Raw genomic sequence first — 25,471 nt, forward strand, 5'->3', positions numbered from 1 at the left:
ACCACACACCCTTCGTCGGCTGAGTTCCTGCAAAGCACGCCGGCCACGAGGTACCTGTTTGGTGGGGGAGGGGCTCTCTGGCCTTTTCCCTCCGCCTCTTTCTACTCTTTGGCTCCCGAAATCAAGGTGCAGCGGACGCCAACGCGTGATGAAACGTAAAGCAAGCCAATTGCTGGCCCGAGGAGGGGGAAATCGCTCTTCGGCGGCTGCTTGCGACTCGGAAAGAGGCAGTAATTGCTGGAGACAGCGAAAGCTGGGGGGCTGGGCTGAGGTAGCCCGGTATAAATAGTGGGATCTCAAATTGAAAGGCATAAATAACAGCGGGAGTGATCTAACCCCGATCCAGCCTCTTCTGGTTGTCGAGTTCTTGTACAAGGGCCGTCTGAGCGCGCGCGCGCGCACACACAACACACACAGACGGGAGCGCGCGTGCGCGCTTCTCTCCCCGGCTCCCCCCCAGCCTGGACAAGAGGGACCCCACGGCCAGGACTCCCGAGCGGAGCCGCATCCGACGAGTAGCGCAAAGCCCAGCAGCAGGATCGCTGGCGGTGGAACGAGCTTGCCTGGCGGTCTGGTGGCGGCGGGGTTTTTTAGGGCCCGGCTTTTCCCCCTTCCCGGCCGGGTCGCCATGGAAGAACTTACGGCATTTGTCTCCAAATCTTTTGACCAGAAAAGCAAAGAGAGCAGCGGCGGCGGCGGCGGCGGCGGAGGTGGAGGCGGCGGCGGCGGCGGCCACAAGAAGGAGTCCATCACGTACCGGGAAGTTTTGGAGAGCGGGCTGGCGCGGACTCGGGAGCTGGGCGGCTCCGATGCCACTAGCCTGCAAGAGCTGGCCGAGGGCGGCCCCCACTGCCCGGTCCACCTTTTCAAAGAGCCTGGAGAGAGCGACAAGGACAAGCTCAAGGACTTCAACCACGCCAGCAGGACCTCGGAAGGTAAAGAGGAATCTGTCACCCCCCAGGCATCCGGCAGATGCCTCACATCCTTCTTGGGCCACCCCGTGTTTCCTCCGGGTGCCGCTTTGACGAAACTCTCTCTTCCGTAGAATAGAGATGGGACGACGGGGATGGTAATAATAAGAGTAGCGATAATAATAATAGCAGCAGCAACGAAGACCATTCAAATAAGAACACGAATCTCAAACTTCATCAGTCCTAGTTCCCCCTTCCTTTCATCAGGCGAATTTAAACAATAGAAGCAGCTTTCCTTTTCGGCTCCCGCGCGGTCTATTTTCCTTCGTGGCCAACTTCAAGTGGGAGTAGCGGGCAGAATTTGTTCTCCGTGGAATGGCTAAAATTATTTCATTAAAGAGATGTGGGGAACTGGGGGGAGGGGGGGCTAATAAGCTCAAGATGAATTGGCCGGAGGCTTGCGAGGCAAAGGAACACATAGGATATTCCGCAAATCTCTCTTTTAGTGGGAGTGGAGACGGGGATGATGCTATGCCTTTTCCCCGAATACCGTACTATTTTCGGCCCTGACCTGCAAGGGTCTGTCGAGCTGAATAGGGATCCAGCTTTTCTGAGTTAGGACTACAGAACAGGACTCTTGAAATACAGTCTACAGAAAAGAAGGAGAAAGAGAAACCAATATAGGAAGTTAAGCAAGCATTTTTCGGCCGCTTAGGCGGAGTTTTACGCCACTTCTGCTCCTGGGCATACCTGATAGAATTAAATACAAGTAACTGTTCGGTTTGAAACGGAAGCACCGCCGGCTTATGGCAGTTTCTGTGGTGAATGCTTTAGTAATAAAAGTAGAACAGGGAAGGATTACTCCTTTAAAAACTGTAATCCCGTTTCTTAAAAGAACCTTTTCCCATTCTTCTTGTTTTCTAAAGCAATGCAGGGGAACTGGCATTACTGATATTATCTGGCGATTTATACACAAACCTTGACATGTCTGTTGAAGATAAGTCCAACTGTATTTAGAACTCTGTTATAAACGTGTTCAGACCTTCAGATGTTTAATCGTTGTCAGAAAGAGCCTTTCGCTAAAATCCACATGTAGTATCAGCTGGACTTGTCCTATGCTTTTTGTTTGTTTGTTTATTAGATCTGTTATGATCTAAAAGAGAGCTTAGCTTTAGGATGAAGTGATAGTTTACATTCTCAGAGGTCTTACTGTAATGATTTTTAGATCGATCGATCTCTAGCTGTTTATCAGCTCAAGAATGACTGAATATAAATGAAGTTCTAACGATTACTCAAGATACTCAGTTGCTGTCAGATCCAAAGCATCCTTATTATTTAGAAAACTCTGTGAAGATTCAATAATTTTACAACATATGCATGTGTGTATAACCTCCCAAAATATATGTATACACACACACAGTCTGTATGTCACATGTATCAAATCTTGAAAATGTACCGTATACAGATATATATACAATTACTTTATAGGAAAGTGTTTTTAGTGCTTATCACTTCCTTCCCAAGTGACCCAGTATTACCATAGAACATGCTGTTTACACATAATACCCACACACTCCGCTACAAATCAGTGTCTGTGGTCAGCATTCTGAAGTGAACAGGGCTCATAGCTCCAGAGAGCTTGACTTCATAGAAAAGGAAAGGTCCATCCAGCGGCGTTAATACACATCCTGGATAAAACACCCGAACGCGCTTGCAGGAAAAGCGGCTGTGTGGGAAATGGGGAGATCCTGGGCTGGAAGTCAGTGCCACGGAACTCGGTGAAAATCCCTGGACCGAGACTTGACGGGTTGAAAAAGATCCGGGTGCTCGTGACCACAGTTGATTAGATTCCTACAGCTTTGACCTGGTCGCGGTGAGGAAAAACCTAACTGCCAGCGCTGATAGTCCGGAAGTATTTTTTTCTTAATTCGGTCGTACGGGTTCCCCCTCACCCCTTATGCTCCGTGAGAGACTTGGACTGGGAATTCAAGTAGGCTATAGGTCTTTAAAAAGCGCATCTCCGCTACAATTTTCTTGGACTGCAGCAGATGAAACCTCTTCGAAATGACTTTCCAGTGTGTCTCCGAAGAAAAATAGCGTCTGAGTTTTAGCTTTATGGTCAGCAGTGTTGATTTCAGGTGCGTTGGGGGGCGGAAGTTAGAGGGAAACAGCTGCCCGTTTCCAATTGCAGCCATTTTTAGGGGGCTTTTATGTTGAACCCCGTCCCTAAGGCGCACATCTTTTGTGCCAGCTAGAACAGAAATCCTGGGAGTTTCCTTTGCTGCCTGCCCCAGTACCAAGAGAAAACTATTGCTAGAAAAGGGAGCCAATGGAGCTCAGTCGCGCTCATTTTCCGAATAAGATGATTTTTGAACCCGGGAAACTGACCCCAAGCTTTCCAGAGCAGCCCATCCAAGTCAAGAGGGAGGCCCCTCTCCTTATGCCTTCGGAGACCCGGTGCTTTCCCCAGGACAGAAATAGGACAGAGGGCTCCCTTCCACCAGCCTCCTTTGGTATCCTCTGGCCCGACCCCGACCGATCACTCCCCGGCCTGGCCTGGTCTAGCCTTACAGGTTGCCCCCGCGCCAACGACAGCGCCTTGGGCGACCGCTTTTTCTTTTCAACTGGACAGCTCAAGCCCACCCATTTTCCTTTCCTCCTGAATTTGTAGAAAAGGGCGCTCCCCTCCTTCCACCTCCCCGCGCCGGCCAAAGGCCTCCCGGGTCCTTCCAGTTCCTCCTGCGCTTAGTGGCCCTCGACAAGCCCCTTGCGCTAGGGTGATGCCTGGGGGCTATGCGCGTGCTCGTGTGTTTCTCCTGGTAGCAGTCCCTTTGATGTCTGGCGACGGCTCCTTCCCGTCAGAGATAGCTCTGGGGAGGGGACAACAGGCAGAACGGAATTCTTCGGATCTGTAAACATTTGAACAAAGTGATACAGGAGACTCTCCAACCGTCTGCCATATGCTTATTTTTTAAGCAGGTGAGTTTCTCAAATATTTAAACGAATGTCCCCCCCCCCCCCCAAGGTTTCAAGAGTATAATAGCATCCCAACCCAGTTAGGGCATTTCCCCTCACCATCTCTTGAATGGAGACTTTGCCTCCCCCCCGCGCCCCTTAATTTCCTGTTCTTTTAACATTCTTTCCCAGAACTCTTGCTTGAGCGGAAGGTATGGAATGGCTTTATACCTCTGCTCGAAGGTCCGTCCACCCATAAGCTTTTGAGGTGCTTCCCAGCTCCGCTAACCCATTTCTGCTACCTAGCGGACTTGGGCTGGTCTTAAAATAAAACCAAGCCTAAGAGCATTTAGTACTTGGATAGGACACCACCCAGAAATCCTCGGGCTGTAGGCTGAACAAGGAAATTGAAAACACATTCTGACAGACCACGTCTGTACTTCTGCTAAGAATATTACATGGACCTGTCCATGAAGTTAACAGGTGCCGAACTCAAAGGAGATTTTATGTATGTATGGAGAAAATACTTCGCTTATAGTAAGGGATGAGACTTAAGTTGGTTTCTTGTTATCAGTTCCCTGAATGGTTTATCATGAAGGGCAGACGGTATCCTGATTAACGAGATATGTGATCTGGGTTAATTCTATGCTAAATATCAGATCTAGCATTTTAACATTCTGATTGGCGGAGCTGCCTCAGTCTTTTGAATTTCCCCGCGAAGAAAGAGCTGGAAATAAGTAACCAACTTCCGCTTCTTTCAAACACGCAGATGGCAAGGTTAAGGCACCCCCGTTGCACAGCCTGTTCGCCTGTAGACCACCACCCCGTCTCCTATCAAAGAAGAGAAATGCCGCGAGGCCCTGGGATTGTCTTTGCGACAGAATAAACCTTCTAAAAGCTTCCCTCAGATTTATGAACGAATATTGACCGAACCCCATCCGAAGTATCAGAACGAAACTCTCTCGCCTTTTCTTATTCTGGGCTAGTGGGTCAATCGCCTGCTCGATTAGTTGGAAAACCTCTGCCCCTTTGGAAGAGGCTTCTGATACCCAGGGCTGATGTCTGCACTTTCTCCTCCTCTCCCTCTCCCCATTCCAGGGATCTACGACTGCAAAGACAAGCGGGAAGAGGTGAAATCCGAAGATGAGGACGGCCAGACTAAACTGAAACAGCGGAGGAGCAGAACAAATTTCACCCTAGAACAGCTGAACGAGCTGGAAAGGCTATTCGACGAGACGCACTACCCGGATGCCTTCATGAGGGAGGAGCTGAGCCAAAGGCTTGGGCTGTCTGAAGCTCGGGTGCAGGTAAGGAGGAAGAGAGGTCGTCCGTCGGCCCTTGTTCTGGACCTTTAGCGCAGAGACCCGTTTCCGTGACGAACAACATCAGGACACGTGTCATGGCAGCGGGGGAGGTGCGCTCGGCTTCTTGCCCCTTCGGAGCCTTTCGTTTCCACCGAACGCTCGGCGTCTCCTTGATCCCACTTCTAGCCAATCAGGTGCTTGATTTAGTAGACCCAGCCAGGAGCGAAAGAACCTTTCGCTTTTCGCTTTTGTTTTTCCTGCGCTCGGTGGCGGGGCGGGGCCGGGACAACGGGTCTGGAGAACGCTGGGTGCTTTGGGAGTAGATAATCCAGAGCCGGGGGGAAATGTGTCTCTACTTGACTTGCATAACAAGGGCATGAATTCATAGGGCCCCATCTGCTCTCCCTTCCCCGATGCCCCTTAAAATATAACGTCTCCAAATCCTCAAGAATAGGTTTGAATTATGCACTGATAATTCGCCAAGGCATCTGTGACCTGTGTCGTGATCTCCATCCACCCACCCATCTCTGGGTTGCCATATCAAGGCAGAAGAAATCCGGGCGACCACTAGATGGCAGCAAAATATATAAATAGCTGTAATTACTTATTAGTAATTACACTTATTACTTATCCGGACTTTTGTTCTTGAAACTGTTGAACTTATGGATTTACATAGATGGTAGAATCCGTGGATTCACTGTTTTCTGAAGTAGAGGTTGAACAAATGCCCCAACCAGGCTAAAGGAAGGCCAGCGTTAGTAACATCCACCCATTCAGTCAGATACTACGTAAAGAAAGGAGTTTTGATAAACCTGTGGATTTATGAGACGAGGTTTTAAAGGCAAAGACCCGTGAAGGAAAATCATGCCCAGTGAGTTTTTACTGAGCTTTCACAAAACTGATTTTCTTCGCCTATTTTGTGAGGTGAGGGAGGAAGAGGAGCACCCTGGGGAGAACCTCAGTGGGATGCTTTGGTTTCAAACCCTCCTTAGTTTCCATCAGGTTGACTTCCCCCTCGTGGACTCCATATTATTGTGCATGTTCTAAACTAACGACTAGATTTAGATCTCTAGAGATGTGCATATACTCTCAAGGAAAAAAGATCGTTTAGATTTTAAAATAATAGTTTCTTTGTAATTCCCCCCTCCAAATAAGTAGGATACTCTTTTCTTTTTTTAAGCCATGTAATGGGATAATTCTTGTAGATTTGCTGGTTCTGGAAAAGAAACAGTAGCAAGGCAAATGACCAAGAAGGTTTTTTATTTTTATTTTATTTTATTTATCATATTTTTATCACTGCCCATCTCGCCCACACAAGGGACCCTGGGCGGTTCACAATAAAAACAATTTAAAATTCAATAAAATTAGAAATAATACCAATACTCAATAAATATAAAATACAAAAAAAGATCAAATTCAGCCTGTCTGCTGACCCACAAAGAGGTAAGGCCGTTCCCTGCAGGGCCAGGGAACTAACCAGCTCCAAGAATGGCTCTTCCTCTCCCCACTCCAAGCACGGTGACAAAACCAGGTTTTCAGCTGTTTTGTGAAGTCCAGAAGATTGCAGTGGCTTCAGTTCTCCCCCCCCCCAACCAACCAAAAATTTATCTAATCACCTAAGATAAATGAATGAAGAGATTAAACTTTGGATAAAGGGGACATCAACTTTTATGCCATCTTGTCCAGCTCCTTACAAGAGAAAGGCTCCTGTAATATTCTTGAGAGTGCATTGATATAATGTTTCCTTTAAAATAAATTACTTGTAGCATTTCAATAAAAATAAATTACTTGTAATTGAATTCTGCACTCCTACTTTAAAGCAGTTTATTACTGGAGTTAGTCCAGCACCCCAACAGGATATTCATAGTTACAGGAAAATTGGCATTCCAAGCGCTTGCAAGTTTTTGGAAGGTTTCTTCCTGGCTCCCTTTAACCACCTCCTCCAGGCAAAATTGTCTTTCAAATGAATCCCATAAAATCTGTACACCCAGAAAGAAAGGAAAGAAATAATTAAAAGAGAATGGGCCGTGTTAGCGACAGTCCTTAATTAAAACATAAACAGGGTTTGATGTGCTGGATAGAACTGGATCAAGGTCTTATTCATGCTTGGTATAAGAAAGGAAGGAACGGAAAAGACTAGATGGACACCTCTCCACTCCAAAACAGATATTTTAGTACTTCCACAATCGCCTTCCAATCCCAGTCAATAGCGCCTGTCCCTTGCTGTTAAAGGATCTAGTTTCAATTTAGTGTGGAAATGTGCTGCAAATAAATTGGAGCTCCTACGGTAGCTACTCCTTATTAACCTTTTATTTTTAGTGTTGTACCGGCAACTCATATCGCCCAGCTGTCAGTGTTATAATTGAAAGTTATGAGACCGTAGTGAGGGGTAGGCAGTAATTCAATTACGAGCAAATATCTTTGGGTTTTATGGCGCAGGGCTAAATTAAATGTCATTATTCACTGTCTCTAATGGAAATCAAAAAGAAATCAGATTAGAGCATTTGTGAAAGAAATCACTGAGTGATCCTTAATGAAGAAATAACTGTCTAAAACACTGTCCTGCGCTTTACTTAGCATATTCATGACTAGTTGGAATTGATCGGGAATCACACCAGGGCTGATTTATGAAGGCTGGGCGCTTGGGCTAATTCATCACTTCCATGCCTCCTCCGCCTGTTCCAGAGCTGGAGGGAAGGGGCGTTCTGCCGTTTCGGAGCCCCTGGGCCTACGCGAACGGGACCGAGTGCAAGAGCGGGGCTCACGGCCGTGGTGGTGGTGGTGGTGAGACAGGGCTTTGGAATCGGCGCTCGAGGCGTCGTATTAAGAGAGGGAGAGTTACGCTACAGAAGACCCGTCGCTCTAGAGATCCCCATTTGGCAGAGGGACCGTGTTTGTGAGTGGCGTCGGGCCTCTACCCCGAAGCAGCGACAGGCAGGTTGATCTTCGATGTACAGAAGGAAGGACCCGCCTCATTTCGGTGTACTGGTCAGCTCAAACCTCTAGAATTTGGCCATTTTCTCTCTTCCGCCAAGGGAGCTGAAGGCTCCCCCTTCCCAACGTCTTGAATGCACATCCGTCTATTTTTTTTTAAATCGTGAAAGCAAATTAGAGAGTCCGTCAACAGTTGCCAATTAATTGACCTGCCTTTATAAGATCAAGATTTTGTCTTGATTGATATTATCACTTATTTTTATGTCAACGCTGTTGATGATGATTGTGGTGGAAGTTTTCATTTCAAGGGAGAGTTCGTTTTGCTCTCGGTCAAAACAAAATCCAGTTGAATCCGAAACACTCGGTCTGAAATTGATTAAAGCTGTGAGTCTCGAGACACGCCTACGAAAAACCCAGTTGCACTGAAATCGAAGGCGTCCCTTCCCAACGGAGGGGGAGGGAAGGTGTTTCAGATTCGACATGTTAGTTTGTTTGACGTCGCTAGGACAGGAGTCTTCCCTATCCCGGGAAGAACATTTCGGGAACCTTTTCTTAAAGGAAGCCGGGGACGGTGGTGCTGATTATTAGGGAGAAAGACTAGAGGAGAACAGCGAAGAGCAGAAAACCCCCTCCTGTTTAAAAAGTTTCAGGATCGCTCAGAGATTCTTTTTTTTTTCTTTTTAATTCTACCACTCGGAATATTAATTCAACGTCTCGCATATTGGCGACTGCGGGGGGGGGGCGGCAGGGGAAGGGGAGAGTATCCCACGTGCTCCAGTGTAAAGACGGCCAATTCCTGTTTAAGAAACCCATTCCAGTACCTCTGGGTAATTAATGTCTTTGGAAGCCTTTCTTTGCACTAATTACTCCGTTGTAAATGGCCATCATTAAGGCAATTGAAGAAAGCTTGGAGGCGAAATGTGATGTAGGAAGTGCAGTTAGTATTAATTAAGCGTATGATCAACTTGGCAAGCAGAAGTCCTCGGCAGGGGGCGGGGCCACAGACTCAACTCTTAGATTTGATCTGTCTCCAGCACAGGCAGTGGCTGGCTGGTTGGGGAAGTAAAGGGAAGGTCTTGCAGGGAGGCTGCAGCCTTTCAAACCAGGTTTGAAACATTTCTTGCAGGGAATAAACTCCGTGGCTACCAAGCAGGCCAGTGAGATGTAGCAACAGCCCTAGCTTCACAAGAAGGCATTTCCAGAAGGTGGGGAAGGACAGATTTTCTGGATTGCAGCAATTTTAAGATACAATGAATCAGCTGGGATGGCAGGATTAATATTAATTTGTTAAACCCAGATCTGGAAAAGTTGTGATTGCCTGCTGGAAGTGGTGCCTGTTTCAACAGCCAGAAGGAATGCCAACAAAACAGAGTTACATCTCACCCACCTGATATGGACTAATTGTGGATTTAACCTCAGATCCTTAGCCCCATTAAAGCAGAAATTTAAGGACCCAACTGAAAATCAACAGGACTGTGTTCTTTCTATAGTGCCTTGCAGTGACTGTGTTTGCATCGCAACCAGAATTGCATCTTCCCTTACTACAACATTTGTGGATGTTGTGAACTTAGCCAGTGTGGTGACTTTAGGGTTCAGCAGGATGTAAGTAAATAAATAAGTTTATTGTTGTAACCACATGTCATAACATAGGTTCAGCAGGTTGTAAAAAGGTAGGCTTCCTCAAGTCCAGTTCCTCTCCTGGTGACCACTTGGACACGGCTATTTTCTTGGCAATGGTATGGAAATGCTTCATCTTTGCCTTCTTCTGAAATGTTTTTTGTAACTTTCTACTGCCCTGGGATTTCCACTGCTGTCCCATCTAAATACAGTACTACCCTGGTACAACCTGGCTTAGCTTTCTCCTGATCAGCCAAGGTTACGTAGGTGCTGCCACCTAGCTGGAAGAATATGTGTGTGGGAATCCCAAAAACTTTGAGAAAAACATGATTCAATGAATCATGAATAAGCATGATCAAAGGAGATAACTAAAGTGTTGCAATTTGAATTAGTTTTCAGGTAGATGGATGTGACATTCAAAATTGAATTCACTCTCAACAATTGCAGGGCTTGCAATCTGAAGTTTCTTCAGGGCTTTTGTTTTTTTGGTGTCTCTGAGTCAGTGTTGACTCCTAGCGACTGCCTGGACAAGTCCCAGCAGTTTTCTTGGCAAAATTTTTCAGAAGTGGTTTGCCACTGCCTCCTCCTTCCTAGGCCTGAGAGAGAGGGACTGGCCCAAGGTCACCCAGCTGGCTTTGTGCCTAAGGCAGGACTAGAACTCACGGTCTCCCAGTTTCTAGCCTGGCACCTTAACCGCTACACCAAACTGGCTGTCTAGAAATTAGCCTCTCAATTATTTCTGTGTATGTTAAGAAGATTCACATCTAAAAAACTACCCAGGCCTTTAAAGCAATCTTCCCTAACCTTGTGCCAGATGTGTAGGATCTCATCTTCCATAGTCCTCAAACAACATGGCTAGTCTGGCTAGGAATCTTGGGAGTTGGCCCAGCACATCTTGAAGTACTAGACTGAAGGAGAAAGCTTTACGGTAGCAACATTATTCCCTATTTTTCTTTCTTGTAATAGACAATTTCTTTCTTGTAAGACTTACTTTTCTAGAGGGACTTTCTGGGAAGAGCCCTGAACTCAAATGTGCAAGTCTATTGGAATGCCATTTATTCTGCAGTTAGTTCCACTCAGTGTTCCTCAACCTCAGCAACTTTAAAATGTCTGGACTTCAACTCCAAGAATTCCCTAGCTGGCCATGCTGCCTGGGGAATTCTGGGAGTTGAAGTCCAGACATCTTAAAGTTGCTGAGGTTGAGAAACACCGGTTTCACTTCACCCTGACTCATTTTCCTAAACTTAGCATAGGACTCCTTCCAGGGAAAAGTAGTCAAAATAAGCAAACATTTGAGGTTGAACTGGAGTGTAGATCAGGACTGTAGATCAACAATTAGATAATTTAAACACATACTCCAAATTATACAGAATAGTAGAAATCCTATTAGAACAGTGAGTTTAGCAATGACAACCTTGAAGACATAATTCAACTTTCTCAATAGGGGGATTAGTCTCATACTGTTCTTTCTGGAATTCACTTGATGGATAAAATAGCAGTTCCTACAGAAGTCCCTGAGGCCAAAGAAACAATTTGCTTTGTCTAAAAAGAAAGCAAACTAAAAAAAAATGTGTGCACTATCCATATGGTTGCGATTTTGGGAAACTGAAATGATAGGAAAACCGGGCTCCTGGCCAAGCAGTCCCATGCTACTCCAGGAAAATGAACAAGGTTGGTAGTTTGCAGTTAAATTTGGAACAACAAGAGCAATGCCTTGCACCCCATTCTTGAAATCCAAACTGAGACCTTTCAAAGCGGTTTCCCGAGGTTGAACTACAAATCCCAGCACGCTGCAGGGGAGTGCCGGGCTCCACATTAGCAGGGAAGGCATACAGTCGGTAAGCATAATCTTTGCTATTGTAGTGAACCTTCCATTTCAGTTTCCATGGCACTTTAGCCTGTAAAGGTGGGCTCCCAGCACGTGTGTAGGCCACTACAGGACTGTCACGTTAGGGAAGGTGGTTGTTTTTATTTAGAGAGCCCAGCCGTTGGGTTGGAGAGGCAGCTTGCGCTCCTTCTTAGGCCCTTTAGAGGCAGCAGCCTCCCTGGGAACGGGCCTGGTCTGCAAGCAAGCATATGTGAGAGAGAGAGGCTGCGAAGTGAGTTTCGAGTCTGGTTCTACCTCCTTTAAGGAAACTTCTTACGGCTTGTTCAGGAACGTCGATGAAGACCTCCTTAGCGGTGATTCCGGCGTAGAACGGAGATGTGACCTTCCCAGGTTGCAGCAGGTGATGCTGAGGATCTGATCATAGCAGCAGCAGTGGCCACGATCCTCCCTCCCCTGCCGGCAGGCTCTTTAATTGGATCTCCCCTGTTGGAAGGAGCTAAAACTATTTGCACCTCTAGCGCTTTCCCGGAAAAAAGTCATTTTGTATCACTTTGATCCAGTGCCTTTTGTGCCCATATTGTTATATAAGACTCAGGCTGCCGACCTAGTCAAGAGAGGCGGCAGGGAGGGGAGAGGCATACTCAGCCCACTGTAGCACAGAACTGGGACAGCTAAGTAGGTGTGGATGCAACTAGCTTTATGAGAGGAATGAATGCCCAGCATCCTTCCAACGCTAAGAAATCACATCGGGATGGTTCGAAGCAGTCCCCTTACTCTGCACTATACCAGTATGTAAGCAGAGCAGCTTTCCCCACTTGGATGCCAAACAGATATGCTGGACTACAACTTCCATCATCCCCAGCCCTGGCTGTTGTTGCTTGTAGTAACAACACATATGGAGAGCAGCAGATTGGGGAAGGCAGATCCACAACTGAGTAACATGAGAAAAGTGGAGAGGAAAGTCAAGATCCCGTTGCATTTCCTTTAAGAATGATAGTGTTGCTTGAACTCAGTGAGATTTAATTATGAGTAGACCCACATGGGATTGTACTGTTACAGAGTTGCCTGTTACCTATACCAGTGATGATTATTTTTTTCTTGAGCTTCATTTCGCCCTGATGAACAGGTTTTTAGGCTTGTGAGCACTATTGTGTGTGACTTTTCTGAAAACCCTCTCTTGATATCAAATAAGTCCACTAAAATGCAAAGATTCTGTGCTCAGGAACTTATTCCGAGTATTAGAACTGAACAAAAGTTATTTGAGACCTTTGTCCTCACCTGCTCATCACATCTAACAACAATTTCAGAGCTTTTTTCTTCTTACCCAGCATTTAACTTTCTGCAGCCGCACATTTTTCCTTGTCTTCTAGCTTTTAAGGAAGTTTGGGGAGTCATTGGGCTGATCTCCCTTATCTCAATGCTGCTGCTGACTGCTTTTGTTACTACCAAAATCTCATCTCCTCTCTTGGCAGGTTTGGTTCCAGAACAGAAGAGCCAAATGTCGGAAACAAGAGAACCAGATGCACAAAGGTAGATCCTGGAAGGAAGTGGGGGGCAGGCTGACCTTTCTGAAGGCTCTTTCCTGACCCATCCATGTCTCTGCCTGCAGGTGTGATCTTGGGGACGGCCAGCCATTTAGATGCCTGCCGAGTGGCCCCATATGTGAACATGGGTGCCCTGAGGATGCCTTTCCAGCAGGTAGCTCGTTTTTCTTCCTTTTCATCTCCAGGCTGACCTAAGTCAGCTGTTAAGTTGCATTTGGGCAGAGGGAGGGAAGGAATGTGTGACAAAGGGATGTATTCTGCCCATACATGGAGGTGCTTTCACTGCCAATGGTTCCTGGTGCCTTGGTTCCCTGGACTTGAATTCAGGAAGATTTTCAGTAGAGCAGGTTTATTTAAAAGTCAGCCCCTCAAGATTCTGTAGGTCTTCTGATACGTGTGCTTAAACCTCTGAGTCTGTCTTGTAACTATAGTTTATGGTTACCAATTGCGGCCAGCATCTCAGTTTGATTCAAAAATACATACTGTGCTTCTGATAATGACAGGTAAAAATCCAGCCAAGAGAAGAGAAGAACAAATGTACCACATTTGTTGAATTTCAGCCTTTTGAACACTCAGAAAAGGCACACATCCAAAACAAATTATTACAGTGAAAGCAAAGAGCAAGCAACCTTTCTGCTGTTGAGGAGACATCCTTAGTGTGTAGTCTGAGCGAGCAGAAAATAGGATTTGGTTATTTTTCTTCCTTCTCTCAAAGCCACATACTGTTTGTATTTCTTCTGTAGGGCTGGTTTTGTCTGGACATGGAATATAAGTAGGTTCGGGCCTGGTTAGTACTTGATCGGAGAGCTCCAGGAAAAGGATTGGGAAGTTGAAAAAATATTCCAGAAAAAGGCAGTGGCAAACTACAGGGATAGGATATATTGGTGAAGTCAGGTGGAGTCAGATTCAAAGGAAACTTGTTTACATGTATTACGATGGATCTTTAGCATAGCTAAACCCTTGTGGCTTCAAAGTAATGCCTGGCTGGGATAGCGTGTTATCTTGTTCTGCTGGTGGGGAAAGGAAACATGCTGTGAGGTGCTGACTGACTGATGAGTAGCTAGTGGCATGTATTTTGTGCTACCCCTCTGAAGATTTAGGCACCCCCTTCTGCAAAATATGTCCATGACTGATCAAGGCTACATTGTTCATACAAATATCTCTGGGAGGGAAACAGAATAAAGTTCATACTCCTTGGCAGATTAGTTAGGAAGTACTGGTTACTTCCTGGAAGTCAAAGTTGCTATAAAGCTGTTTAAAATGTGGAACAAGGTAAGGGCAGCATAATCAAGGGGGAACTGTGGAGGATTCTTGTGTAAATAATATCTGAGAGGAAGGGGCCTTAACACAGAATGTTGCACTGCCCTATCCCAAGATATTATCTCTATCTTCAATAATTTCATAATTATTGCAGATGTAGCCTGTTGCAGAAACTGGTTGAATAAGGAACAGCTTGGTTTCAAATAGCACAAGGAAGGCAGTTTTGCTCATGAGAAGGGCAAATAAAAATAATGGGAACAGATAGGGAGCTGTGTCAGCGTTTGGACACTGATCCCGTATTCTTGGGTATCTAACATTTCTTCTTCCGATCTCCTCCTACTCTTCTGTCTTTCTTCTTAATTTCAATATTTTCTAGGTTAGATAGCTATGTAAAAACAAGTGTATTCATACCTCTTATTAAAAAAGAAGCTTATATATATCACTGCTTTTGAGTCATTTTTCTGCATAAGAGTTTGTTGACTGTTAAAAAAGCCCGTTAATAATAACAACAGTTCTGCCTGGCTACCTTTGAAGCTATTACTTAACTTCTTTTTAAAATTAAACAAGTACCATCATTTCTGGCTTTCTGCAGAAAGGAATTTAGTGGGTGAATGAAATAAGCCTGTCTGTGTTTTCCTGTTTTAGTTCTTCAGAGGAGTTCTGGTAAAATATTTAATCTTCCTCTTTTTTCAGGAAACAATTTTTCTTAGCTATTTTGTAAAAGTCCTGTAAGTAAGGTGGTAGTCAGAATAAGCTGTTATGGAATCATCGTCTAGCCTTATTTGTGGATTTTTTTGTGGAATTTTAGGAGTGGCTCTAGACTTCACTGTGTTATATTTGTAATCTTTATCTTTTCATATCAGTTCCTATGTTATTTCTCTTTCTAGTGAAAATCTGTTAAGGAGAAAATGAGAGAATAGCTGTATGCTACTTTAGTGGAATGCAGGTGACCAATTAACTGGATACATTTTTATATGTAATGGTAAAAAGAACAATGGTTGATCACTGACCATTAGAGCAGAAGTGTGCGTAGGATGCATAGAGACCAAATGACAGAAATAGCATTGTGCCATCACAACCCAAACCACATGCTCTTGCAGTACAAGCTTTGCCCCTTTTTTGTATGTGCATTGTGACATTGTATACGTATACAAAAGAGACAGAGCTTTCTTCAAACGGGGTGATGCTGCCCTAGTCATTCTGATAAAATTCTGATAAAAGTCTTCAATTCTGTGGACACTTCTGGATTAGAGCAAGAAGGGGGAAGGAAAAGAAAAAGAATCAATTAGTAGATATTAAAACAAAAGGAAAGAGACTCTATCAGTTCTTGTGAAAAAGTAAACTATTATTTTGTAAATAAGCACTGAAGTCTCTATGCCTAAATAAAAACTGATATGCCATACTGTTCATATCCAATTGCTCTTCTGAATAAATGAGATGAAGAATATAATATCTCCTGTCCTGCTGCTCTGATATTACAGTGAGAAATGAGCTAACCTTATATTAAGTCCTTATATTGTGGTTATCATTTTGGAGTGGTGGCAGCAACATTTTAAGCAACGCTCATTTGTTGTCAGCCCCACTAGGTAGACCAGATCATGAAATCAATTCCATAGGAAGGCTAAAAGATAATTTTATTGAGTTTGGCTATTAGAACAGAATCTTGCAACTCCGATTGTGCAGTATGTCCTCCTGTTCCTTATAGTTCAATGAATTAGGGAAGTGTTTGAGCCACTTCTGAATATTGTCTGGACATTCTGGACTTAAAAATTGCTTCATCCCTTTTTGCCTAGGCAACAGCTTCTGCATACTGTATCTCCATCAAGGTCATCCTTATCCTCTACATTTTTATTCCCCAAGTAAACTCCTAAGTAAATGAACCTGATTTTGGCACGTGATAGCAGAGCAAAGCGATACAAATTCCAGAAGGAAGAATTTGCCTGAAGGAAAAGAAGAGCAAGAATCAGAAGAATTAAGAGAGAATGAGGGGCAAAAGGGGAAATGTATAGTAGATAGCTACATAGGGAAAAAAGAAGAAACAGAAATGATGTAAACAGAAATGACTGCCAGACACTGGACAATGAACAAACCAAAGGAATGTAAGGATCGGAATATTCAGTATGAGGGAGACAAATGGAGAAAGGAGACTGTTACTGATTAAAAAAGAAAAAGAAACTCCAACTCAGTGAAGTACCTTATCTTCCAGATTTTGGGGGACAAAATAGGCTAAGAGAATTGAGATGAAAGATAAAAAGGCTTGCAGTCAGAAAATGTTGCAGTTTAAAGCTGAAATACACTGTTATTCCTAAGGACTGTGCCTCTTATATGCCTGGGGAAGATTTCTCCATCTTTTTGTCAGCTGCTGAGAAACCTGCTAAAAGATAGAATTTGGGAGCAGCGGACTTCGTGAAATTCGCTTCCAGTTTCATTAAACGAGGTCCAACAAGCTCCACAATAACCTTCCTGAAGAACACGTTGTTTCATATTCTGCCCTTAAACAAACTGCATATAAATGTTTTTAAACCGACCTGTTGTTTTTCAGGAATATGTTTAGATCTTTGTACCGAAAGCAGGGAACTCTTTTGTGGAGTTTACTCATTGGGTGTTTTGCCCCAAGTGCCTTGTTTTATCCTGCATATGTCATTCATCCCTTTCTAATCTGTCCTCCAGTGCTTGGCATTGATTGCCCTACTATATCCCAAGAGATCCCAGAGTTACCTACAGGGATCAGACACCTGGGAAATCCCCCATTAGAAGATGTGGTCACCAGACCTCCACAGGCTTGTTAGAGCAGCTGAAAATCACAACTTTATTTATCTTGCCATTCCAAACCATTCCATTCTACTTCTGACAATTTTATCATTCTCTGCTGCAGCATCTGTTTTGAACTGCAGGAATCTCTATTGTACTTTGAGTCTACTATCTCTTTAGCTTGCCCTTGGTATGAAACAATAAACTTACTCTGGAGTGTAAGAAACTTGGGAATAGTATGAGTTAAGTTGCCTGTAAAATAGGATATAAATATTTCTCGTAAGAACAGAATAGTTGGTGCATTTGTAAAGAAATGATTAGATGGCCTGAGATTGACAGTCCAAGGAAAAGATAGAATTAATACATGTGGACTAATTTTATTTTCCATGAGTTAAAGATTAAAAATAAAAGATAGGAGGCCAAACTCAGTAATCAGAGCTGCTGAAGATAATGGATCAGTTGGTACTAAATAGAGAGGAGCTTCCATTTAGATTTGGCAGATATGAGATCGTTATTTTTTAGTCCACTCTGAAAGACCTGTACACAAGAAAGAAACCTTTTTTGGTCTGATGAGTTTGGTTGCAAGTTAAGAGCCTGTGAGTTTTGGTAAGAAAATATTTTGGGAGTGGTAGACTATGATACTTCCTTGGCTGTCACAAGATTAGAACTAATGGATAGAATAAACATTGTCCCTCATCCATATGTAACTTTACAAGGGCTTGGAAGCAAAGATCCTTATTAATTTCCAGTGGCAAGAGTGATAATGAAGTGGAAGCATTGTGGTTTGAAGTAGGTGCAATGGACCATTAATTCATGCCATTTACTAGAGAAAGGGATAACATGAGTCCTGATTTGCAGGTTTATGTGCATACTAGAAGAATCCCTTGTGCTCACTCAGAAGGGAGGGCTGTAGAAAGGGTGGAAGGGGGAAACTCGTAATAGCAGAAGAGGCTGCAGGAAGCATTGGGGGCAACAGTGTAGAAAAACAAGTCTCTGTAGAAGAAGTATTAAAAGAATGAAGAAATTTGGAGAAGATAGAAGAGAAAGCAGAAGAGATTGCAGTTTTGGCTGTGAAGATGCAATAGCAGAAAATTCAGTAGAGACATTAGTAAAAGCTTCAGATGGAGTACTAGAAAAAAGGTCACTGGGGACAGCTGTTAGGGAGTTGAATGCCAGGTGAAGCAGGCAAAACAGCTGCAACTTTTGCTCAGAAAGTGGGAAATGCCACAGAAGTGGTGGTAATGGATTTGCAAGATTATTAACAAAACCTTGGATTCAAGGGAAACACTACCCTCAGGTGCAAATGAAATTCTTTCTCCAAAGATGCTGAGCAGTCACCTGAAATAGAAACAAACGAAAAAGAGTTGAAGTTGCTGCTAACATAGAAAAAGAGGAAGAAATGGATGATGAAACAGCAGAGAAATCAGTGGAAGGAGGATTGAACTGGATCTGAAAGCAACTCTGGTGCTGGATGTTCCAGCTGTTTGCAGAGGACTGAAAGTGATAAAACTTCAACCATCCCCATTGAGCCAACAGTTGCTGGAGTTATAGACATTTCCCATCTTGCTAGGAAAAGAGGAAACCAAAGGAAGAAATTCAGCACAGACAAAAGGACACTACCAAAACTAAACCAGAACTGGATATCATTTATGGAAAGAAGGTTTGCAAAGACTTGAAAGATATTAAAACAAAAAAATTGCAACTATGGATGAAACAGAAAATACATACCTGAAAATAAGAAATGTGATTACAGATACTTTATGAAGACAGGGGGAAAAAAGAATTGTTTATATATTTAAGGTGAAATAAGCCCTTCTGATTAAACCCTGTGTCCTGGAATGATAGTGATGCTAAGCTGAAAGAGAAGGAAAGATGTGTTGAAATGATCAATTGTTGCTTTTACTTGCAAGTAAAGTGTTAACTGGATGCTTATTATAGGAAGAAGAGGCAGAAAGCTAAGAATCCGGGGAGAATGTGGAGCAGATTAGAGAATAAAAATACAGAAAGGAAAGGAAAAGGAGGTAATCAGTATATTAAAAGGAAAAAAAAAGCAACATAGGGGCTCTTGTGATCAAGTAAACATCCCATAAATTGTCTACTTCTAAATATTTTATATTTCATCTTAGCTGTCTTTATGAAGTTGTTATTAAATTTTTTATTGTTTAAAAACACCTAACATGCCATACCTAAGGTATTATGCTACCAATAAGTGAGAAGATGAGAGCTTTTGTACTGAGGTTAAATTCATCATCATATTACTTCTGCTGAAATAAACCTAGTTTTGCCATAAGATGCATGCTATCTTTTGACGGGTAACTCCTTAAGACTCTGCCTGGCAACATCAAATGCCAGACCTGGGGTGGGTGGGGGACAGGAAGGAGAAGAGGTTCTATCTGGAAAATCTAGTTTGCAGTACTTCCCGAAAAGGACAACCTTAGTAACTGATATTTACAGTAACCAATATAGGGTAATACAGCAAGAAAGAGAATGTTTGAGTACTGCATTCAGACAGTGGCATTGTGCAATGGTAGATTAAATGCTGGGTTGTAAGAAAACATATAAATGCATCCTGATTACGTGCTTTTTATTTTTAATCTGTTTGTGAGAGTAACTGCTTATCTGTGCATTTTCAGATATTAGTGATACAAACAAAAAGACCGACAGCATTATTGCAATACAGTATTAGTTTACAGATATTTGGGTCACTTACTGTAAGTATGAATAACTTTCTTGTCTGTAGGCCATGCTTCATTTAAAAAAGATCTCTCTGGATTGCAGGAGTGATACCCAGTGATATTGTAACATCACCAGGGGGTAGAGTTAAACATTTTCAGCCTGCTTCATAGGAGTGGTTTAAGGGACGAGATTTAACACAGCTGTTTTGCTCTTTGTTTTATGGAAAAATCACTACAAATGCTACCAAGACTCAGTATGATCTTAGGGGAGTTCTGAGGGCCACAGAATGAAGAGTTAGAGGATTATAGTTTTCCTACCTGTAATTTACCACAATTTGGCAAGAAGACACACCTATTTTGTCAAAACCCTGCCTGGCAGCTATTGATTTTTAAGGCAGAAGTGGAAAGACTTTTTTTCAGTGAAGGGCTCTTGAACCATTGGAAGCTGACCTGCCGTTCATGATGGGTGGAGCCAGATTTTAATAGGAGATGGAACTGGATGCAGTAGAGGATGAACCCATTGTTGGGTGTGAGTAGAGTTTGCATCATTAGCTAACTCTGCCTCTCTTGGTGCCACCCCATCCCATCTCTTTCTCCCTTTCTCCTTCAAGCTGATCAAGATGAAGAATTAGCTATTCCCAAGAGTGCAAGAATGGACCTACGGGAACTAGTTAGATGATGCTAAGTACCATATGAAGTTAATTAAAGTGTTGCAAATTCCTTACTCAGCCATAGAATTGTTTCCTCAGCTATTTTTCTCATACTTGTGTGTTCTGTGCCCCAGACAGATAAATGGTGAAGACTCAGCCCTCATAGAATTACAGTTATTAAAATAAGTAATCATTTACAAAGCCACAGCGTAATGCCCTGTAAAGAGTAAGGGAGATGACTTTGACAGAAATATGCAAAGAGGTCTGAAACATTCTTTAAGCCCTGAGAAGCAAGATAATATTTGGAAGCGGATCAGGCAAATGCTTTTCTGATTCACTGGGGCGTAAGATGGGGAGGGATACCATAATCAGACTTGCAAGATTCTGTGGTCATGCCTATCTCAATAAAATATAGTTCTAGTCTACCCAAGGAGTTGATTTTCTGGTCTGGTAGGGCTGACACGCCCATTTGTCCCTCTGTTGGAATATCTCCTGTTAATAATCTGTTTTCTTTATGGTTCTTTTATTTCCTCCAGGTCCAAGCTCAGTTGCAGCTGGAGGGGGTCACCCATGCCCACCCACACCTCCATCCTCACCTAGCTGCTCATGCCCCTTATTTGATGTTCCCTCCCCCTCCCTTTGGACTCCCAATCGCCTCATTGGCTGATTCTGCATCTGCAGCTGCAGTTGTGGCTGCAGCCGCCAAGAGCAACAGCAAGAATTCCAGTATTGCTGACTTGAGGCTCAAGGCCCGGAAACATGCTGAGGCCCTGGGGCTTTGACATTTCCTTTCTGGAAGCAGTTTCATGGCCAGGATGGACAATAGTTTCCTTTTCTTCAGCTGTCATCCGTGCTTGGCTGAGACAAGGACGAGTGCTAGATTTTGAAAGGCCTGGGAGTCCTTTAGATGCACAATCAGCACTGGGCTGCTTTTTCCTCCTTTTCTCCCTCCTCTTCTTCCTCTTTCTCTTTTGTTCCAAGATGTCAGAAGTTATTCAGTTGATCTGAGGACTGAAGGACTCACTTGTCTACCTTTCTGATTTTGGCCAAGTGCTTAGTGCTGATGATTGCAGTTAAACTGTTCTGCTCCCACCAGATGCATACTGAGTCTGAAGTCTAGGTATAAATAACAACTCAAAAAAAAAGAAAAATCAAGAATACTTTTGGAGGAAAGAAGATGAGAGGGATAATTCTCCAAATCATGTGGCATCTTTCAATGTTGGGACAACCTGGGACAGCTTGACCATGGCCAAAGTGATCATTGTGTCAGCCTAACGCTGCTTACTGCTGTCAGTTTTGCAGTCTTGTGCATGTGCCTAACTTCTAACACCATTTGGAAATCTGGAACAAAAACCAAGCTTGAAACAATTCCCAGGGGCTGGTCTCCATTACAGTGACATTTCTCCTTAGCTGCCAACAATATTCTAGCTATTTCATGAATTGCTCCTGAACTAAGGAGCTGCTTCTGCAAAACTGGCTTAAATTTAAATGTGGAATTTCATATCACAGATAAGGCAGCTTAATCTGAACAAAGCAGGCCTTCCAGATACATATTTCACAAGGAGCTGCAACAACGACAAAAGTCTGAGAGACAAAAGACACAAAAATCAAAGGCGATCCAAGCAGTGGGAACAATAATAATGAACACAGTAATAATTAACCATCAAGCAAGCAGATAAGCTTGTAACAAAAGGACAGGTTAACTTCCTTGCTTTGATTTCGAGATGTCTGGATTTCTAAGGAAAAAAAAACTCCTTGGCTTGCAGGATCTAGAGGGATTGATTCATCTGTTGAAGATGGACATGCAGTTTTAAAAGCATAATACTGATGCAGTGTTACTTTTAGTGAAATGCAATTAAGTGCAGTAAAGTGCAATACTGTAAATATTATAGATTAAAAGGGAAAAATAGCAACACATTCTTATTCTGTTTGTAACCTACCCTGTAGGAACTGTTACCTGATCCTTGGTGCTCAGACTTAAGAATGATCATTTATTGCCAAAATTAGATAGTCTGAGTTTTCTACGCTATGGTGAAGAAATATGAATTGCATATATAAAGGGAATTGCCATGATTTTCATCCAGTTCATGTCCCATATTTCTGGGAACTAAGCTCAACTGCCTGGTTTAATTACTATAATTATAATCAGTCTTGTTATTATTTGGCAAATTGTTTTAAAATAAGGAGCAGCAACTAAGAAAATGTCATATAGAGGTGGATAAATTTGGTGTGTCAGTTGTGTAAATGCATAGAAATAAATCCAGTTTTAGGCACACTAAATGCAATCTCATTGGAGCTTTCTAATGAGTAATCTATAGCGCCAGTCATAAAGAAGAAGGGAAATTTCCTGAAATTATATTACCAAAGTGGCTTGGATTATTATGCCCATGTTTCTCACTCACATGTAAATTCCTTTAACCAACGCATTAACCGGTGCTTCATCTGGGGATTAGTACTGGTCTTGTCTACTTCTATAGCTGTTTGCATTTGATACCAACATTTCATTGATGGAACCTTTGCTTCTCAACAGCATAAAGTCATCTAGTCTGTTGCCCTCAAGTGTATTTCTTTTTAAAAGCAATTAATCAAATCTTTTGTTGATTCTTGTTAGTCCATAAGATATTTTACATTTTTAAGTCCAGGATTTTCAACTTTTGCTCCTAATGTTGATATTTTCTATTGAGCATTCAGTTTTATTGTTGGCATGTTGCCTGTTTACCATTTATTTATTTGGTGTAAATTATATTTTTAATATGCTTAAGAACAGATACATTTACCAGACTTTCCTACCTCTTTGCAAAAGCCCCAGTACCTCTTTGTGCCAAGACTATAGTGAAAGCATAACATTAAATATATCCACAATCTTGCACACAGATCAATGTAGGACCGCCATGTTTGAGCTGTAAAAATCCAGATGCTATTAGATGACAGCAAAGAGGCACAGAAAACTCTGTTGCCATCTAGTAATCTGGATTTGCAGCCTAGATATGGTATGCCCATGTCTCATAGAAATAAGTGTGGTTAATTGAAGTTTTAAAGCTGGCAATAGAGAAGTCAGAAGTCATGGCATTTTTCCTCTGTGAATTATAATCTAAGGCTTTAATGGAACTTTTCAGATAACTTGATAAAAACCCTCTCAAAATTATAAATCTGTGGGTGCCTTGGACAAAAGCAAAGTTAGACTCATGGGAGTTGAAATCCAATGCACCTGCAGGGTACCAGGTTGGGGAAGACTACTAGAGAGCTACGGAAGCCTATCAGCAAATGTTTTCTAAACCTGTATGCAATGCCAATGCAAACTAGAGAATTATTTATGATATGTAATTGTAGAACAACAGCAAGATGGCAGATATTTCTCCACTCTGAATACAGATGGGATTAATTAATTTCAGTGCAATCAATCATTTCCCTTTAATTCACCACAAAAAACTAATCTACTGCAGTGCACAATTTCATCAAGATTCACTGTCCTCTGCCTGTTATATTGATTTCCTCTAAGTTCATGCTCTAGCTCATGCTCAGTTCACTTGAAGTGGAACCCAATTCACCCTAGGATAGGAATAATGGACGTTATATTTAAGTAATGTTTGATTAACACATTGCCTGGTTATGAACCTGTTTTCAATTGCCTGGTTATGAGCCTGTTTTCAATAACTATTGAAAACAGGTTATGAACCTGTTTTCAATAGTTATTCATCTCTCAGAATTTGATTCTGGTTTTAGAACTGAATTTCCTCTTAATCAGTTCAAGAGCCTTCATAGGTTTATGGGACTATCAGATTATTTAATGGACTTCTATGACTTCTATATATCTTCAAATCAGATATATTGGAGAGATTTTCCAAAGCATAAAAGCATGTGCTAAGCACAAGTGAAATGGACTTGTGCTTAGCTGCTATTTTGTGTCTTCAAAATCTCTTTGTATACACATCAGTTCTCTTAATAGGCAACTTCTTGGACACTATAACTTCTTTTTAGCATAATTAATCTTATAACATAGATTCTGTTAGGTTTGTTTGGCCTATTAGGTTTTGAAATATTTTCCTACATTTGATTGATCCTTTTATTTTCATAAAATATGTATTCATGCTGTATAAACAGTTTCATATAATTTAATATTTCTTTATACTTTCTAACAGTAGAAGCTATTGCCTGAGACTACAAATGATAATTAAATGTGAAGGTATATTTATTAGTAAAATCAATTGGAACTTTAATAGCTCTCTATCCAGAAGATTAAGAGTTGATGGATATCCTGCTTATAAAGCAAGGAAAGGCCACCTTTGGCACCAGGAGATATTGTTGGGTAGCTTTAGTAAGTATGACCAATGGTGAAGATTGCTGGGAGTTGTAGTCCAATAACATTTGGCGTGCCATACTCCGCTTATCCTTGTTTTAAACTATGGAACCTCTGAGGAATGGTGGCAGTTTGGTATAGAGTTATGTGCACAAGGTCCACTCTTAGCTCTCACAAGCTCTTGGAGGAGATCTTTCAAAGCTTACAGAAAGTCAGCAAGACTTCATGAAATTTTTCTGAGTTCCCATATTTTGATATTTTTGAGAGGAACATTTTCAATGTTTTTTTTTAAAAACAAATATTTTACTTCAGTTCGAGGTGGTCAGTGGATACATTTTGATGAGTTTGGCAAATGCCCTAGGATCTACAAGTACTACATTGCCAACTTCTGGTTATCTTTGTGTGAGAAAAAAATGTCCAGTGTGAAATGCCTCTTTGACATTAATTTTGGAGAGGCTTCATCTGCTCCTGGAGAATACGTCTTGAAATGATTTTTGGATTAACAAGGAACAAAAATGCAAATGCTACTTTTATGAAGACTGGAGAAAGATGGTATGGGACCCCATGCCTGTGAGTTAAAAATGGTGTGAAAATGATAATGTTGCTTGAGGAAGGTACATTCATCCTTGTCTTGTCTCCATTCCAAGTTTTCTCATTCCTATAATGCTTTAAAAACTTACTTGGGGAATGGTGACTTTCAGAAGATAGTGGATTGCAGCCAGATTTACTTAAAGTAGACCTGTTA

General features: G+C 42.5%; 1 protein-coding gene across 2 annotated transcripts; it reads left to right on the forward strand.

Annotated features, from left to right (window-relative positions):
* The first annotated feature begins 628 nt into the window (after window positions 1-628).
* SHOX (SHOX homeobox) lies at window positions 629-21,211 on the forward strand. 2 transcript variants are annotated; one of them, XM_063304369.1, is made up of 5 exons: window positions 629-935; window positions 4,965-5,173; window positions 13,022-13,079; window positions 13,159-13,250; window positions 20,966-21,211. In XM_063304369.1, the coding sequence occupies exons 1-5, from the start codon at window positions 629-631 to the stop codon at window positions 21,209-21,211; spliced, it is 912 nt and encodes a 303-aa protein (XP_063160439.1). The 2 variants fall into 2 exon arrangements, with proteins under 2 accessions (XP_063160439.1, XP_063160440.1); XM_063304370.1 differs by having other exon boundaries at window positions 13,159-13,247.
* Window positions 21,212-25,471: the final 4,260 nt, after the last annotated feature.

Source organism: Candoia aspera, chromosome 5 (assembly GCF_035149785.1).
Source record: "Candoia aspera isolate rCanAsp1 chromosome 5, rCanAsp1.hap2, whole genome shotgun sequence".
In the NCBI taxonomy this organism is placed as follows: domain Eukaryota; kingdom Metazoa; phylum Chordata; class Lepidosauria; order Squamata; family Boidae; genus Candoia; species Candoia aspera.

Excerpts from the sequence above, each read along its gene's own strand:
- SHOX (XM_063304369.1), top strand. The coding sequence starts at position 629 with ATGGAAGAACTTACGGCATTTGTCTCCAAATCTTTTGACCAGAAAAGC. Across the intron at positions 13,080-13,158 it reads AGAGAACCAGATGCACAAAG|GTGTGATCTTGGGGACGGCC; the intron begins GTAGATCCTGGA and ends CTCTGCCTGCAG. Across the intron at positions 13,251-20,965 it reads GGATGCCTTTCCAGCAGGTA|GTCCAAGCTCAGTTGCAGCT; the intron begins GCTCGTTTTTCT and ends TATTTCCTCCAG.